Here is a 19,949-nt window from a genome sequence, read left to right as displayed (position 1 = left end):
TTGAGTGTACTAGTGTATGAAAGATGGGTTCAAGTGTACTACAGGTGGTAACTAAATAATTTTTTAAAATACGAAGATATTATGTTAAAAGTGCATTTTAGTTCATATTCATGTTGTCTCAAAATAGCACAGTTGAGTACACTTAGATGATCTTAAGTTGACCTTAAGAAGCACTAAAGGATTATTTTTAGTATATTAAGTACAAAATTAGTGTGTGAAAATAGAGCACTTTAAGTACATTATGGAAGTACACTTGTTTTTCACCTGGGTAACCCTACGCCTATACCTACCGTTATGAAAATATTTTTTTTTCTCATTGGACCCACAAAAAAGTCAATGAAATCAGATATTGCCATCTTTGTGGGGACATTTTGTCCCCGTAAAATAGGTTTACCTGAACCACACACACCCTTACAAAATAGTGGTTATCATCTTCGATAAATTACTTTTAGTGTAAAAATAATTCAGTGCTTTTTGTTATCTCTAAATTGCAATCACGTTCTATAGAAACGAAATATCTATTGATTCTATATCTGTAGATGCACAAAATGATTAACTGATTAACCATTAAGATGAGTTAGATTAAATAATAGACAAATGTATTAAACTGAATGAGAAGGCATGCTAATGAAAAGTTTGATAGTAATAGCTTTATGAAAGGCAGTTATGCACTTTTGATGATGTTGTGATATTAGTACTAAGAGTTTTGAAAATTTACCAATTGCTTGTGAAAATTGCGCCAAAGCAATAAAAAAAAAGACCTCAGAGAAAAGCTGACAATATAACTTTGTCAACATTGTTTTATTATTTTCACAAATAAGTTAACCGATTTAGTGTTGTTATTGTTAACTAAAACAATTTATGAAATGTGTTAAATTAAAGCTCAAATAAAATGTAAATATTAGATGAAAAACTTAAACTTAAAAAAACCTTAAATGAAAATTACAAATGTTGTCTTTGCAGCTAACTAAAATAAAATAACTTTATAAAAGTTATGCAGCTAACTAAAATAAAAATTACTAAACCTAAAAATTAAATAAAATTAAAGCTAAAGAGACATATTAAAAACCTTACAGACAAAACCACAATAAAAACAAATTACATTTCAAACTAAAATGAAAACTGAAAATATACAAACTAAAGCCAATTCAAAATATAAATAAATACTATTTTAATATAGAAATAATATAAAATATTGTGTCTTTTAATGCTTGCTTTGTGTTTAAGGTTCCAGGTTGCTACAATGAGAACGTTTGAGAAGAACCACTGGAATCACTGGATCTGTTTGCAAGGTTAGTGAAATATATTGAGTTCTGAGTAGCAATTAAACTAGATATCTACTAGCATTAAATCTTCATACCTGTACGTCTCTGCCGATTCCTTCTTTTTATTCACAGACTGACACTGCTGTGTAATTATTTACTTTTTCTTTTTTTTCCACACTGATGCAATATACAGCACTATATCTGTGGTGTTGCTAGTGTCATGCTCTACTGTTTGAACTACCAGAATAGAATTCTTGAACAGAATAGGCTACATTTTCTAAAAAGGGAGGAACGTCTGATGGGACGACATTTCAAATTTTGTAACAACACACCCTTATGGCACAACTTTAATTTTTTGTTGAAATCGGCCATTTGTCCAGCCCTCTTGGTCTACATTGGACAGAAACACATGCGGTGACTTATGATAACCAGGGACTCTGCTCACTTCAAGAACTAAGAGCTAAGTTTTGTTTACCAGCATCATCATATTTTGTCTTTTTTCAGTTATGTTCTGCTCTCAAGGCCTATGAAGGTCCCTGGGCATCCCATATTTCCTCTCATCCTATATGGGATTGGATCGCACCACCCTCTGGTCGGCCATCTGTTTCTTTAATATATAGTAAACTTAATGATCACACTGCAAAGTCTCTTTCTATTAAATCTATCTGGAATCGTGAATTAACAGATTTTGATTTATCGGTCGACTGGGAGAGGGTGTGGTCTAATCTAATCTTAATTTATAAAAACTTGGCTCATCGTTTTATCCATTTCAAAGTCATCCATTGAGCATACATAACTCCTTACAAGAGGTTTAAAATGAAACTGCAACAGACCTATAACTGTCATATCTGTAACACTGTATCAGCAGGTACTTTTCTCCACATGTTTTGGGAATGTCCAATTGTTGTCAATCTATGGACTCATGTGAATTCTGTTTTGTCCTTTTTACTACAAATTGAAATTGTTGATGGTGTGTCTGTTGTTCCCCCGTCCCTGTTGTTTGTTTGAGTGGATGTTGTGTTGTTTTTTTATTTGAAAAAAAAATAAAAAGTTGATCACAAAAAAATAATATTGTGGGCCAGATGTTAGTCACAAGTCTGTATATGTGTGACTATTAAAGGAGTGACTTGTTGAATTTTCTTGTATTAGTAATGACTAAGTGCCACATGCTTGTGTATGCAGTGTGATATGGAACTGAGCCTATTTTTGCAGTGTTCAGCAGAAAACATGTTGAAAATGCACTATGAACATATTTATCTTTTGCAATATAGGCTTTTATGAGGCAGCATAAAATAGAGCAAACTACTAACTTTGAAAAAAAAAATGTTTTGGCTTGATTCAAGTTTCGTAGTGGCAAACACACAGCTAACACTTTTTATTCAGTAAACCTGACTAAATCTAGATATATATTAAAATTATAACTACATTTTTAGGTCTGGATTCTGTTTACCTACTGTTTGAGTGCAAATGTAATTCCCCTTCTCATTTAAATTAGACTGCAAGATGATCAGGTTTTTAATAATTAATGTCCCACAACAGCCATTTAATAAGTTACAGGCTTTAGAAAATGCTTGGGTGGATGGTCCGCTCAAAAATACTGCATTTACATTTTTTAATTTTTAATTTTGTTGTGTAGTGTAGTGTTAATTTATTTTTATTTCAGTTTTAAGTTTGATAAATTTAGTACTTCAAAATACTACATTTCTAATTGGAAATTTTAGAAGTTATGGCATTTATGAAAATGACCATTGACTTCCATAGTATTTTTCCATTGTACAAGTCAATATGAACAGAAAATGTTTACCAACATACTTCAAAATATCTTTTTAAAAAAGATAAGGCTGCCGGCGTGAACTTTGGTCTGCTGTCGCAGTTAATGTGCTGATTCACTTACATACTGCTTAAGCATGCCATGCGAATCAGGCCTAAGTTTCAGGATCTCGTGGTGTGAGCCTCTGGAGGGTTTAGACTGTGTTAAGTGATTCACTGGAAGAGAAGAGGGCCACTGGGGGAGAAAGTAAGACGACTAGATGGATGTTGGTAGAGAGGTCGTAAGAGGTAAAGGGACCTAACTCATTGCTGACCCCTGCAGGCTTGCTGTCCGGCACCTCTTAATCTCAATCAGCGAGGAACGAGGGTTCATCAGTCATTAGCGAGGTATCTAACGGCATCCTCGTCCCATGGCTCCGCACTCATCTTCTGCTCCTTCCCTCCGAGGCTTCTTTCTCTCTCATATGCGCTTTTTCCATCTGTCTCTCTCTCTATCTCTCTCTCTCTCTTTCCTTGCCTGCCAGGATGATGACCAGCCGTGATTGTGCTTTGGAAACCTGTCTCAGCCTCCAGCTAAACTGCTCATCCATGACCAATCGATGGTAGTGGGGCCCATGAAGGAAGATTTGAGTGTGTGTGCGTGCGCCTGGTCATCCGTGAGTGCATAAGTGCAGATCAGAGAAAATACCTTTAGGTTAAATTTCAATTCCATTGAGCATCATCTGTCCATCCCTTCAGCATCCCAGGTCCCCTCTGGAGCTCAGCCAACCTTTATTACTGAGCAAAAGAGGGAAACAGGCCTGTCACAGGCAAAGTGATAAAGCATCATTACCACACTGCAGAGGAGGAATGAGGGCAGCCTGCTCTGACACGACTCCTTTCATAAAGAGCTTCACTTCGGCATATTGGACAGACAGTCAAAGAGCTCCAGCAAAGAACAAAATGACTAGTCCGGCCAAATCCTATGCTAGTATTGACATACCCTCTTTCATTACACCCCACTGTGCTGTACTGCACCACAGGCAGGGCTCAGGCTCAGGCTCAGGCTGATGTTACTTTACGGATGTTGTCATCAAATCTTTCGCATGACAGATGGAATATTTCATTTCACAAAGCAAGTGCTTTGCACCGTAACATGATAAATCTGAACGATCTGGGCATAAGTGAAAGTATCAACCATCATTTAAGACGTTTGACTGACTGTCAAATGTAGTTGCAGTTTATAAAAAAAATATATATATATATATGTGTGTGTGTGTATGTGTGTATATATATATATATATATATATACTCTAAAATACTAGCACTATACATTAACATTATATATTGTATTAATAGTATTATATAATATTATTATATATCATTATTATTCGTTATTTGTAGTAATAATTACTTATTATTATATTATTACCCTGAAACTGTAGTTTTAAACTAATACTAATTTGATAAATTGGTAAACACTGTATAAATATAAATAATAATATATTATTATATAGTATTAATAATATAATAACAGTAAAATTATCATATAAAAATTATAATATTAAAATTAATATATATATATAATATAAAGTCTATCTATATCTATCTATCTATCTATCTATCTATCTCTATATATATATGTATATAAAAGCTTCTGGTCCTAAATGGTCTTGCAAAATTTCAGGAGAAAGCACTCAGACACAATAAGCAGAACCAAGTGCCGAAAGACTCGCCTGAAATCCAGCAGAAAACATTGCACTGATTTATACAGCAATACTTCTGTCTGTGATATTAGAATGCAGCAAGTAATGTCTTACAGACATACTGCTGCCATGGTTTGCTTCAGCCTCATAGTTTAACTACAATGTGCAGCTGAAATATAGTCTTTATTTCTTCGTCCATATTTGTCTTCTCATCGTTTCAAGGCCATGAAGTAATGCACATTACTTTCCTCATTCAGTTCCGAGTAATAAATGTGAAGAATTGTGGGGAGATTTTATGACTAAGATCCATCGTTTTCTGTAGATGGCAGTATTAAGTCAAGCATTTTTCAGTACATTGTGCACTTCCCCGTATCTGCCTGGAAAGAGTGTGTGACTGTATGTGAGGACAGAAAGTAACCTCAGAGACAAATTCATGCATGTCTCTGTATTTGTGTGTCCACACAGCAAGGAATCCATTTATTTTCATAAGAGCTTGAATTACATTTTATACAGATGTTTAAAGAGATAATCACGTAGGCTATCGTGAAAGGATGACAAAAAAGCTCTCCATCTATGCTTTCTGAATTTTAAGTTCAACATTTTTGTGTCTCTAGAGCCAGCTTGTAAATATGACAGATAGCCCTCCTGGTATGAAGAGGTGGCAAATGTCATATTTTAATTTCATAAAGGGCTGTTATTAAATTTGAGCTATTAAATCATCCTTAGTTTATCCCAAGTGTGAACACGCACACATGTTGTAGGCAGCATTTTGCACGGACATGCTGTGTGCTGACAATCCCAGGACGCACTGCTGTTACGGGGCTTGCAGGTTAAATCAATTGTTTATTCATTTTTTCGACTGAAGCAATTCATTTAACAAATAGCTGTCATCGCCACCCGTGATTAACAATCCCTTCAAGACCTCGGGACGCATCAGTTAAGCCATTCCACTTCGTGAGACTGTAAGAAGTCCCACCAAAGCTCCCTATTCATTCTAATTCTGCTTTCCAGCTTCTTTCCATTTCATTATAACTCAAAACAAGTCTTAATTTAAGAAGCGCCAGCACTGTCTGTGTGCAGACTTTGAAACGCTCATCACAGATGTCGCAACGTTGCCTTCACCTCACAGTGATTGGCTGCTGCCAGGATGTTTTTGCCATTCATTTGCATAAAGTTGAACAGTATCTTGCTTTATGACTGCATCACCACTTGAATGTTTAGTATATATGTACAGTATGCATGTATTTAATATTACAAATAACAATTAAAAATGAACCAATGCAAAATTATTAACAGCTGAATTTTCTTTAGCCACTCCAGTCATATCATCCTGATTTGCTGATTTGGTGGGGCTCAAGAAATATTTCTTATTATTATCAATGTTGAAAACAGTTATGTTGTTTAATACGTTTGTTGAAACTGTGATACATTTTTTTCAGGATTCTTTGATGAATAGAAAGTTTGAAAGAACATTTATTTGAAATGCATTATTTTAAACAAAGCAAAGGGTTTTACTCTCTTTTGGCCAATTTATTGCATCTTTGCTGAATGAAAAAAAAAAAGATTGCAAACTTTATATATACAGTACATACATACATCTTTTTTTTTTTTGCCTAGTATTTAGTAGTACTGTCAAACGATTAATCGCATCCAAAATAAACATTTTTGTTTACATAATATATACTGTGCATATTTATTATGTATATATAAATACACAAACATGCATGTATATATTTTGAAAATATTAACATGTATTTACATGCATATATGCATATTCATAGAATTTATATTATTTATAAATATATTTAACATATAAACATTTTTCTTAAATATATACATGCATGTATTTGTATATACATAACTATACACAGTATGCACACATATATTATGTAAACAAAAACTTTTGACAGCAATAGTATTTAGTATTTTTGGCTTAGTATCTATATACTTTTTGCGTTCTTTTTCAAACTCTAGTTTAAAAAAACTACTTCAGATCATAAAAAAACAAGGTGCACTCTGTATCAGCGTGAATGTTGTATTATTGCACATTGCCCCCGCAAAAGTGTGTGTGTGCTAAAATTCACAGAGGGTCCTGATTAAACATGGGTGTGATGTCAGCGGGGCACTGAGGTGTCATGTTCACACATGTGCCAGTGGGCCTGTGGAACTTCAGCAGGACCAGGAGGTTCGCTGTGAGCATCACAGCTATTGACAGGGCCAAAACCCTCCACGATGTCGCTAGAATAATTATTAGTACAAGGGCTTTGCATTTTTGCATTTACCATTCTCTCTGTGTTCCTGTCTTGCTAATTAAGGTTAAAGGTGAGAAGATAGACTGAGAGAGTGCATGGAATGATGATGCAAATCCCAACATGACAGAATATTCATTGATGCTAAACAGTGGCGTCAGAACGTCATGGCATGGAGAATGCAGATGATTGCATTTTATCTTGCAATATTGCAATCAACAAATTTGTATTTTATCATGACACACAAGAGTAGCTCTATAACTCATAGTCAATGATACCCTTAAAGACACCAGAAAATCAAGATTAAAGTGTGTGTGTCAGCTTTAAGATTAACTATGCTAATGTTAATTAGTTGACAAAATAAATATAGGTTACACTTATTTCGACAATCCAGTTTAGACATTATACTAACCATAAATAACTTTGTAACTACGTGTCAACTAATTCTCATTAATTAGCAACTACATGTCTACTAACTCTCAGTATGGTAGGTTTAGGGTTAGTAGAATAAGTTGACATATACTTGCAAAGTTTCTGATAGTCAATATGTTGTATGTTGTGGACCCATCAAAATAAAGTGTTAGAAGATATTAAGCAGACAGTCTACTTATACTCTAATGACTGCTAGTTGACATGTAGTTGCAAAGTTACTGTTAGTAGAATGTCTAAAGTGGACTATCGAAATAAAGTGTTACCTAAATATACACTATTGTTCAGTGTTTTAGAGTTGCTTACCAAGGCTGCATTTATTTGATCAGAAATACAGTCAAAAAGTAATATAGGTAAATATTATTACAATTTAAAATAATGGTTTCCATTTTAATATATTTTAAAATGTAATTTATTCCTGTGATGACAAAGCTAAATTTTAGAAGCCATTACTCCAGTATCATATGATCATTCAGAAATCATTCTAATATACTGATTTGCTGCTCGAGAGAAAAAAAATTTTTTTTTTTTTTTTTTTGTAGAATTCTTAGAGAGCAGGATATATATTTAAAATGTCTTTACTGTCACTTTTGATCAATTTAATGCCACCCTGCTAAATAAATGTTACATTTCTTTAAAACAAAATACAAAAAAACACTCACTAACCCCAAACTGTGGAATGGTACAAAATAAACATAATAAACACAAAAACATACTCTTAAAATTTTGTCAACAGAGAAGAAACATTGATCACTGCACATATTTAGGCTCCCATTATTATGCTTAAGGCAAGTTATAGCTGACGGTTTATTTCAGTTGATGTATGCTATACTAATTACTGCATTTTTAGATTTGTGTGTCAAAAGTATGCAACCTTCATAATGAAGCCAGAGCAACATTTTTAATGAGGTTTGAATCACTGACATGCAATTATTTAATTACTGATGGTAAGATTTTGATACCTTCTCTCCCTGGAGTCTTAACAATATAGCTGCTTGACACTGGGCCTTGTTTAACTTGGAGAAACTGCAATCCTTTTAATTGCTGACCTTTAAGAAAGGGCCGACCATTTTGAGAAGAAGCTCAATTACTCCACACTGAACCTCGGCACTTTATTATGGCTACAAAAAAACAAAAGGCACACAACTGAAAGCTCCACAGATAACAACAGCAACTTATGTGAGACTCCACTATAAGAAATAATTGTTAGATCCAGTAAATGATGCTTAAAAATAACCAAAGATAGACTCCATTATTGCATTTTTTGGTTTGCTTAAAGGAATAGTTCACCCAAAATGAAAGTTTGCTGAAGTTTACTCACCCTTAGGTTTGTTTGTTTGTTCATTAGCATTAAATCACTTGCTCACCAATGAATCCTCATGGGTGCCGTCAGAATGAGAGTTCAAACAGCTGATAAAAAAAACATCACAACAATACAAATGCCATCCACACAACTCCAGTCCATCAGTTAATGTCTTGTGAAGTGAAAAGCTGCACAAATCCATCATCTAAGACGTTTTAACTCCAAACCATTGCTTCCGGCTAAAAGAGTCCTCTGTCCATAATATTGCTTTCTCCAGTGGAAAAGCCATCTCATTTGAATCAAGAGAGAAATATGCAATTGTTTACAAGGGAAAACAGTCCATAAGAGTTATGCAACATATAAACAATAAACAAGTATGTTGGTGGATTTCGTATTTTGACCAGAAGCAGTGCTTTAAAGTTAAAACATCTAAATGATGAATTTGTTTCTTATAAACACACAACTTTTTTTGAATCAACAGGTGTAGCAGGCAAATTGGAATTACGATGAGATTAAAGAGGTATAACAGAACAAAAAATGGTTTTGTGGTTCAATCCCATTTTATTTGCTTGTCTTCCCAGCTTGCACTGGGCCATGAATAAATAAATGGTTGCATTGTTCAACAGTTTGCTAATTAAATCTATACTATAGTTTTTTGTTGTTGTCACATTAGTTGTGTTGTTGTGCTGCGTTTCCTCTACAAAGTGTTTTTGTGTGTGTGTGTGTGTGTGTGTACAGTACGTGTATGTCTTCACATAGACAACAAGCTCTTTGTTCTCCATGATGTGCATATGATTAATAGAAAACATAAGATTCAGTATATAAAATTGCAAAGGGAACAATTTGCTCTGCTTAGTTTAAAATATCCCTGGTCTTAAATTAAATATTAAATTGTTATAAAGACGGAATATTTTAATTAATGGTGAATTGACATATTACGTTCAGTCAGCACACTTAAAAAAAAAAAGGCCTGTTGCCTCATTTCAAAACCAAAATTTTCAATGGTGCAACAGTGTCTTAACTTTTACCCATCTGGCAACAGTTTGAGAAGCAGATATTCAGAACATGTTTACTTGCTATCTCAGTTATTCATCTTCACATGGTTGCATAAGAATATAGGTAGAGTGTAGCGGCGGAGAAGAAACTGAATTCAATGTAAGTGAATATGAAAGGTTTTTGCCAAACACAGCTGTGACTATGCTCAAGAAAAAAATGAGTGCTGTGCATAAAGGAAGTTTCATCCTGAAAGCCTCTGAACTGCTTGTGCTTTGGAGGGGGTCACTGTTGCGCAGGCACAAGTGCTTTCCCTGGAGCGAGCCATTGGCTGTAAATGTGTGGGCAGTCTACAGCAGACCTTGCATTCTGTGTACTGAAAACACAATCTTCGATAGATGTCTGCGGCATCTTCACAAGTAGCTATGACCACTTGAGCACAAACAGACAGACACACTAAACACTGATTTATCATTAGAAAGTCACAGCATGTTGGAGTGTCTTCAAAGTAAGCCATGTTTCCTAGCAATACGTGTTTTGTTTTTGTGTTTCTCTACTGTCTCTACCAGAAAGATAATAAAATAATTTCAATTAAATATTTCATGTGTATTTAATCAGTTGTTAAGTGAGATAACGTACAGTCAGATGGCCATTTTTGTTTTAGTTAAACACCGACAGGTCGATCATGACTCTGCGGTCTCTCTCTTCTTACATAACAAAAAAAGAAGAAGAAGAAGAAAATAAATTAAACTAAAATTATATTATTTCATATCAATTTATTTGGTAAATTGTGTACAATCAAGTGGTCATTATCACAATAGAGTATCCTGATCACCCAGTCAGGTTTTATTTTGTGTTAAAGGGATAATACACCAAAAATGAAAATTTGGTCATCATTTACTCACCCTCATGTTGTTCCAATCTTGTATAAATTTCTTTCTTCCCTTGAACACACACACAAAAGATATTTTAAAGGATGTTGGTGACCAAACAGTTGGTGGTAGCCATTGACTTTCATAGTATTTTTTTCCTTATGGAAGTCAATGGTTACCACCAACTGTTTGGTTACCAACATTCTTCAAAATATCTTCTTTTATGTTTCACACAAGACAGAAACTCATACAGGTTTGAAACAACATGAGGGTGAATAAATGATGACAGAATTTTCACCAATTACCTGTAGGCTACATTATCTCCTAAATAAATACTCTGTTAAACCCTTATTACAAACTGCAAATATCTCCTATCATATTATCTGACTTTGTTGTGAATATGTAGGCTAGGCTATTTAATGAATATATAGCCTAAATGTATGAAGGTAATGTATGATTTAAAATGTTCCATTGGCAGATAGACAAGTGCAGCAACTAAATATTTCTTTCTTTTTTTTTTTTGTTTAGAGCACTGTAAAAAAAATTGTTGTTTCAACTTAAAATAATTTGTTACCACGCTGACTTAGAATTTTTAGTTTAGTCAACTAAAATATTTGAGTTGTCGCTTAAATTAACATTGAGTAACTTAAAATTTCAAGTTGACTAAACTAAAAAAATGAAGTCAGCGGGGTAACAAATTATTTTAAGTTGAAACAACTTTTTGAAACATTTTTTTTTTTTTTTTTTTACAGTGAGGGAATGTTTATCCTTAGAACTAACCATTTTGGCTCAGTTTTTGACTATATTTGATATACATTGCCATCCATCAAAATAGTTCAGGGATCCAGTGTGAAATCAAATTTGCCTTGGGCTTTTATTGCTTATTATATGCCTACACAGAAAAGCTTGTGTAAATATGTCAGAAGTGTTAAAGGCCAGTAGTGTTTAATATGCAGTTTCACTGACCTTAAACAATTTATGGGTTTCTCTGGTCAGTCATGCTTTTTTGTGGCCGGAATATTAATTTAATAATATTTTTAAATATTATTCAGCATTTTATGTTTCTATAGTCATAATTTCAGTCTACAAAATCCTATAAATGCAGCTTCTGAACCGCCTTTTGCAGTTTGATGACGGCATTTAACACTCCTTATCAGCAGGGGGCGAGTTACAGAAGATGACACCCTCAAATAAAACCTATAAAACCAGTAAAACCAATCAAGTTTAGTGTTAGTGGGTTTACACATTATTTTAATGGGCTGTTCAAACCTGACAGCATAGAGCGCGTTTTTTCACCCAGATGATGCTCGCGAACCGAAATTGCGTTTGTTTGCGAAGGTAACTAACGACAAACACTGTTATTATTTATTAGGCTATTTTGGATTTATATGATAGAAAACTTTGTACTTTGTTTAAAGCACCTTTAAGATCCTTAACAAATTAACGTGCTATAGGCGCCAAAACACAAATTGGCTTTGCGCGAGATGACTCTCGACAAATTGCGCAGCGAAAATTATCGCTGTGTTTTTAAAAGTAGACTCCCTTTAAAGTTATCGAACAACTCGCGCATTGTTCTCCACTATTATGTTCCTTGAGCCACCTCACCAAACCAGTACATTTGACGCAAAAACTAAATCATTTCTAAGTTTTTTTGTTTTTTTTTTTTTTGCTTAATTAGCGCATTCCCCATGTTACGAACCCCTGCTTTCCTTGAGCTACGTCAGGTGCCTGGAAACCGATCAAAGTCAAGCTCACAGTGCGTTATTGTCCCCATCTATCCGCACACCCTCCGTCTCTCTCCTCTCTCTCTTCGCTCACAGCCTCACACTGTCGCCTGCAAGCTCATGTGTGTGCGCGCCTAGAAATCCATCTGAATGCGAGGAGTGAAGGAGGCTCGGTGCGCTCTGCAGACAAATTTCACTTGTCATTCCTGAATAACGGCGCTCTACCGGAGGGCTGGAATCGGACTTCAGCAAAAGAAGTGCGGTGGCCTTCGCCCTCACTCAGCAACGATGTCCGAATATATCCTCACCTTGCTCGTCATACTGGGATTCGGGGATATATTCTCAAATGTTCAGACACTGAGGGACGCTGATTCAGAGCAAGGTAAGACGGACGCAGCAGCTCCACAATCAAACTTGCGCTCGCGGAGCATCCTGTAATCTGTCAGCGCATCTCGCCACGCGCCTGATGTCGCTACACGTTTTGATGCGACGCGAGCATTTTTCCCGAAATGTTGCATTGAATTGAATTGAGTAGTAGTCAGGTTGAGGTTGGAATGTTTCACTCTCGTGTTGTAGTAGTCGATGGTGTAATACAATTCCCTGTAGGTAGTGTCTACTGGTGTAGTGTACCAGTGGTGTGCTTGCATAGAACCAAAAGAGTAGGCTACGAATAGGCTCAAGCCATCATAATCATATTGTGAATTTTGAGACGGAAATATTTGGTATGTAGGAGGATGATATAGAGTCATGATATATTGAGGAAATGAAACAAGAGTATAAGAATTTGTTCGATAAAAATACATATTTTTAGTATTCTTTGTAAGTCTTAAAACATATGAATTGGCTTATTTACTGAGAAATGTAGGCTACATTTAGCAGTGCAGTGCATATACTTAAACTGTAAAATAACCATTGAATTGTATGAGTCGTCTTATAATTTGTACCATATTTCCAGAATTCCTTGCATTAAGTCAGTTTGTTCTTATTTTTGTTAGCACTTATCCTTATTGGCATGAATTATGTTGCACTGTGTTATTTAGGAAGAGTTTAGTGTCGTGTGTTACCCTATAATGGTGTTTCGTGTTTGAATGGGTGTCAGTGCTCTGTCTATTTTATCATTGGTCAATAGTTGCTGAAAAAGACAATTTTGAGCTGAACTCAAATTAAATCATCATGTGACCTTCTGTTGGGCCATCTTTGTTATTTTCAGTAACAAATTAATTTTATTAGCCATCCTGCAATGCTTGAAACATAGCCAGTGTATTGTTATATCATAAACTTCTGGCAACTTCTAACCACTAGTTGTGAATGTTACAAGTTTCTCGAATATATCACAATGTATTCCTTGTATGGCTTGCATAACGTAAGCTTTTGGCTGCGAAGTAGCATTTGTGAGTGACTCTGTCAGAAAAATCTAAATCAATAAGGGCAGATATTTAATGAATCTTGAAGTGGGGATCAATGAGTCTTGAACTAGTTGCAGGGGTTTTGTTCACTTGCTGCAAATCCCTGTTCACTGTCGGATTGAGATAAAGCAAAGATTGTCAGCTTGTAGCACAGACAAATCTGTCAAGATTGTTTTCCCCTTGTGCTCTCAATTCTAGACGCGAGATGAAAAAGAGATTCTGGCTTCAAGTATCATATCTAAATGCATACACAATATAAAGTACTATGAGGCAGTTATTGCAAGGTTGTCTTTTGTAACCAAAAACAGCATTTGTAAACAAATAAGGTCTCTGCAGAGTTTTGCATCTCTGTTGCCTTTTGCGTAACAACAAGATTTATGATAATTTTTTATTTTATTTATTTTTTAAATCAACAGCAGGTAATAGTGTATCATAATTTGATCAATTATATATATATATTTTAACATCCATATTTTATGTAACTTGATCCTTCGATTCATGACATTCACTATAGTCGACATTTTAAACCATTCAAGGTGTTTTGTTACATCTAAACCTCATAAATAATTTACCTTTGACCCTTAAACATAATTCAACATGACCACCCACTTTATATGTCATGCTGTTTTTCTTATTTATGACAACATAAATTCAACATGGCTGCAAGTCTTGAAGCACCTAGTACCCCTTGAATATCTTCTTTTAATATCATTTATTGCATTTGACAAATGATTAACTCCCTTGTGAATTTTTCCCCTTGTTATTTAATGAATACTTCATGCATCAAAGGGTTAAGTCGGAAGAACTTCTTAGCACACATGCACTGGAGCTCAGTGTTTCTTCATCCAGGTGTGCTCACAGAGAAAAAGTGGCATTTTCAAAAGCTGAATATTCGTCATATCAGATGAATGTAAATGTCACCGTGCCCTGCAAAGAGATTAACTGAATAGTGTTACTCTGAGGCTTGTGTTCTTCTGCTAAGTGCTTGCATTCATATCTACATCGTATGAAAGTGTCCTAATTCTCAGCACTGCTCATTCACTTATCACATATTATAAAAAAAAAGGACAATCGCTGCAAAGTCATCAGTGTAGTTGTGTCATATGAGCAGTCTTAGGATGCTTGAAAAAAGGTCTGTTTAGTGAACCTTTAATCATTGTTTGCCATCTAATCCATCGTATCGCAACAAAGACTTTACAGCACCGGTTTAGGCAGATGGAAAGGCATCATTGAAAAGTAGTTTACTCAAACCACACTTCATTATATCAAACCCTCTTTTATCTTACCCATGACTCTCGCTTCAGATATTTATCGGCTATTATAAACAGTTCAAGGTTGCTGGAAATGTTTCCCCCTTTAAGAGAGCATGCCCCAAAAAGCAGGTTAAGCACTATCCTTTCGTAATGAAATCGGGAGGACGCCCCCAGAGCCTAATTAAATGAGATTATATCTAGGCATGCTGTGCTGGCTTATTGTCCAACTGTGATATTTACCTGCTATTGGAGGAAAGTCAATAAAGGCACAAACAGTGATTGTTCAAATGACCTCAGTCATGCAAAGGCAATGCTGATTTGTTACACTACATAGGGGAAATGCTTTCGTGAAACTCAAGGAAAGGGCAGATATCATTGCTCTGTAACGAAACCTAGGGAGCTGCTTACAGAGGCAGTATTGTAGGGCATGATCGTAGCATTCCAGATGTGGAGGCTGTTTTAAATGGTAAGCAACTTAATTATGATGGCTTCTTTGACTAGTTTTTAAAGCGCCAATTTCATGGTATACTGAGGCGAGCTAAAGTAAAAAAAATAAAAAAAGAATCCAAAATGGGGGAAGTCATGAGAGAATTTTAATTGTAAATTAAAATAAACATTATAAAATGCTGGAAAAAATAATTAATAATAATTTTTAGTAATTATATTTCATTTTTTAAATTATTTTTGATTTTTGTACCTAATATTTATGTGTCGTCGTCATGTGTTTTTAGAGGGGCCATAAGTTTGGCAACATGCTGGGTTAATTCAGGATAATTCTGACCTTTTTTTCCATTCATCTCAATGGTAAAAGTATCCTAATTTACCTGAATTCATACCTGGCAAACAAATGTTGAAATCAAGTGACCCATGCAAAACGCAATTTGTGTTTCTGCCTTTCTAGAATATTCCAAATCGGTCACGGTTCAGAGATTGTTTGGATGCTTTCTTAAAGCTAATTCACACTGCTTAGACAGACACCAACATGCCAACAGACATGTTCATTGGGTTTTGTCGGATCTGTGTGTTACCCTGTTGGCATCTGTTTCCGTTGGTCAGTGTTTGTAGGGTTGTAGAGTGTCTGAGAAGTGACATACTGTAATCTGGTTATTATTGACATTGGATGGCGTCTGTTGGTTAAGTGTGAATTATGTTTTAGAACAGGGTTGTGGTTGCACACCACTTCCACCCTGACCTTCTCAGGTTGGTCTGCATTTATTTTCATAGGTGGTTTGCGTCAATGTCTGGAAAGTTTTACTTCAAAAAGTGTGTTTTTTATATATATATATCTGCCATATGGAACTCATTTACAGGTTGTTGTTTTTTTCTGGGTATAAATCCATGCCTCAGCTTCAGGTGTTTCCTCCTTCCCAACCAGGTAATTGGTCCAGTGGTCTCAGTAAAACGGCCCCTGCTTGGTGGATGACCTTACAATTATCCATGTGATACTCTATAAAACGGGAAGCAATAATGCATGCTAATCCCGAGCCAAAGCACTTGCTGAAAAGGGGTTTAAAATGACAAGGGAGATGACAAAGCAAAGCACTTGGGTTCTGGTAAGAGCGGTAGCCTTGCTTCTGGAGGTGATTCATCTAGTAACTGTGTGACAGGCTTCATTGTTTTTGTTGGAGTTCTATTGCATGCCCCATTTGGTCCGATTGAAGTTCAGTTGAAGTTGGCCTCACATTCAGCTGAGTCATTAAGTGTTCTGACCTTTGACGGATCGAGTGGTTGTGGCTGAGCATTGCTGTTGGAGCTAATCCTGCAACGCACAGGTAATCTGTTGCCTATGACGACATGTGCATCTGTATTTTATGTTGACATGCTGGAACCAGCTCTGTGCAAGCTAATGGAGACGGTCAAAATGTTTTATTGTACCTCAGGGTTTTCCATCCGGTCTGCAGGGTCCAAAATGAACTTTTTGCCTCCCTTGCCAGTTAGAATTGAGAATTTTCTAGCCTTGAATATATCTTACATTAAACTGTTTTGCTTTTTTAATAAAATAAATATTTTTGTCTGTCCTGTGATGGACTGGCCATCCATTGTGTTTCCCTGCATAGTCCAAACAGTTTGGAGGATGGATGGATTGATGGGTACATAAATAGAGTTATTTTTATCTCTATGACAAAAATGAAATTCTTTTTTTTTATCTTTGCATATTATGACAAATATTGCAAATAATTATTTCAGTCAGAGCATCATACAGTATACTGTAGTCTACAAAATGAACAGATCTGTCAGATCAGACAATTTGTTCACCAGTGCGGATCTGACTAACTTTTATACAATTTGATTTAAATGGATAGTTTACCCAAAAATGAAAATTGACATCATAAATGCTCCCTCATGTTGTTCCAAACCTGTATGGATTTCTTGTAGTTCTGTGGAACTCTGAAAAATACATTTTAAATAATGCTTGTAACCAGTTTTGGTTACCATTGACTTCCAGAAAATGATTACAGAATTTTAATTTTTTGGTAAATCATCACTTTTTAATCACCATTTATTATGTTGTAGTTATATATGAACAGACCATCTATTGGCTAACTCTTTTATTGACCATCTATTGGCTACTAACTTTTTTTATTTACCCACACTGAAGCTAATTTGTACTCTTATTGGGCTCTCTGAGTGTTAATTTTTGAGCCTGTGTGTTAGTAATCAGAAACAAGTGAAGAAATCAATGAGTATTTGAAATGCATTCATGTCACAGTGGCCACTGCTTGAGCAACGCATTTTGGATGCTTTTAATAGCACAGTCAGGAGAGTGCATATGTTGTTAAGGTTTGTGGATTTATACACCCGTTTTAATTAGATCTGGATGTCTTTGCACCATTTTCAGAAAACAGTCTGTCAGCTGTTAGATCTGGTAAAACACATGGTGGCCTGTTATCGTAGACGAGCGCTTGGTGAATTACTTTTGGGCTGGGGAGGAGACCCATGTTCAGACCGGTGTGTGTGTGTGTTTGTGCGTTCTCACTGTTGAATTAATTATTCAGAGGTTTAAGATTAAGCTTTTTGTGAAATGTGCAGCATAAGTAATGTGATTAATGAAGCAGTGGATCTTCTTCTCTCTCTTCTCTCTTACGCTCCGTCTCCTTTTCTCTTTCCACATTTTGTGTTCAGTGGAGGACCAGTCATTGTAAAACAGAATACTTGGAAAGGATTCAATTAGAATATGGCAAATCAGAGACAATGAATTATGGGTACGAAGTAAATTATTAGTGCTTTTATACTGAAGACTGAAAGATTAGCAAATATTATTAATGAGCAAAACAGTATGCTTTGTGAAAAGCAGAGGAAATTAGGAGTTTATCTGTTGATAACTACAAATACATAGACGAGTGCCTTCAGTAAGAAACAAAGTTTTCAAAACCAGATATTTGCTATTCATATGAAGAATTTTACATTTTTATGTAAAAATAAATGACACAGCAACAGGTATTGAAGCAGAACTAAAACAAATAATTTGGCTCAAATGATTTGCATGAATTGTGACAAATGGTCCAAAATGTGCTTCTCCGAGGTCTGGTCTGAGTACATTTGGCTTTAGGACTGCTGTGCGGTTTGTTTGTAATGGTGTGAACCGTATAGAGGTAATGATGACACACAGAGAAGGAGATGAGCCGCTTATTTTATTTCTGTGGAGACAACAATGAGGATCATATTATATATAAACTACTCAGAGACTCTCAGAGGTCTTCAGTGTTCTGCACAAGTGAAGGCTCGAGGGTTTAGCTGGACCACCTTGTAATGCTGCATGAAAGTCATGAAATTACATTAGAAATATAATACTTTTGTGTGAATGGATGTAGCCTGAGGCTTTCAGTAGATTAAAAATGTATTATAATTAACCAATTTTTTTGTACGATTAATCAAACATGATTCAATTTGCTAAAATTTACCTCTAAATATGTTCATATATATATTCATATCAAAATACAGTACAGTTCAAAAGTTTAGGGTAAGTTTAAAAAAAATAAATGAATCCTTTTATTAAGCAAGGACACATTAAATTGATCTCAAGTAAAAAAGAAAAGGCAGTTATAATGTTACAAAAGAGTTCTTTTTCAAATAAATGCTGTTCTTTTGAACTTTCTGTTCATCAAAGAATATTGAAAAAAAATGACATGGTTTCCACAAAAAATATTAATAGTTTTCATCATTGGTAATTAAAAAAAAATGTTTCTTCAGAATATTTGTATGATTTGTGAAGGATTATGTGACCTTGAAGACTGGAGTAATGCCTGATGAAAATTCAGCTTTACCATCATACACTCTCAGAAATACAGGTACAAAAGCTGTCACTGGGGCGGTACCTTTTCAAAAGGTACACTTTTGTACCTATTAAGTCCAAATATGTATACTTTAAGTACTAATGTGTATCTTTAAGGTACCAAAATGGACCTTTTAGGTACAAACATGTACCTTTTGAAAAGCTGACAGCTTTTGTACCTTTATTTCTGAGAGTATAGGAATAAATTACATTTTAAAATATATTAAATTAGAAAACAGTTAATTTAAAATTGTAATAATATTTTACAATATGACTGTTTTTACTGTATTTTTGATCAAATAAATGCAGCCTTGGTGAGCGTACACAATTTCTTTCAAGAATAGCTATTACAAAATCTTACTTTTGAACAATTGTGTATATATCAAAATATAGTTTTATTAAACTTATGGAATGCATACATTTTCTCAAAACTAAAAATAATGTAAAAATATGATATTTTCAGGAAAAAAAAAAAAAAACAGCTAAAGCTAAACCAAAAACAAATGTTCTGTTGTTAGTTGCTTTTGATAAAAGCATCTGCTAAATGCATGAATGTTAATGTGAAAAGAGACCTGAGACTGTGTGAATACTAAAAGAACTGGGTCCACTTTTAGGTCCACTTAGAGGGATTTGGATTTCATTCTATTAAAGAGGACTCAACACCCTTAGAAATGGCATAAGGGTTTAGACGGGTTGAAACTAATGCTTGACTCTGAGCAATGTATGC

The 19,949-nt window shown here is 34.9% G+C and overlaps 1 protein-coding gene across 4 annotated transcripts in view; it reads left to right on the top strand.

The window, feature by feature from the left end:
* The first annotated feature begins 11,808 nt into the window (after positions 1-11,808).
* Positions 11,809-19,949, top strand: part of lrp1bb (low density lipoprotein receptor-related protein 1Bb) — a 285,213-nt gene continuing 277,072 nt past the window's right edge. For 3 of the 4 annotated variants that reach the window (XR_009272793.1, XM_058786847.1, XM_058786846.1), the window contains exon 1: positions 12,246-12,672. Coding sequence is in view for 3 of the 4 variants with exons in the window: in XM_058786847.1 (XP_058642830.1) it covers positions 12,579-12,672 (94 nt within the window). In the remaining variant the exon portion in view is untranslated. Of the gene's footprint in view, positions 11,905-12,245; positions 12,673-19,949 lie in introns of those variants that run through there. The other variant, XM_058786845.1, reaches the window with a different exon arrangement.

Source organism: Onychostoma macrolepis, chromosome 09 (assembly GCF_012432095.1).
Source record: "Onychostoma macrolepis isolate SWU-2019 chromosome 09, ASM1243209v1, whole genome shotgun sequence".
In the NCBI taxonomy this organism is placed as follows: domain Eukaryota; kingdom Metazoa; phylum Chordata; class Actinopteri; order Cypriniformes; family Cyprinidae; genus Onychostoma; species Onychostoma macrolepis.
The sequence above is the reverse complement of the archived record's forward strand: the minus strand, read 5'-3'. Positions and strand labels throughout refer to the sequence as shown.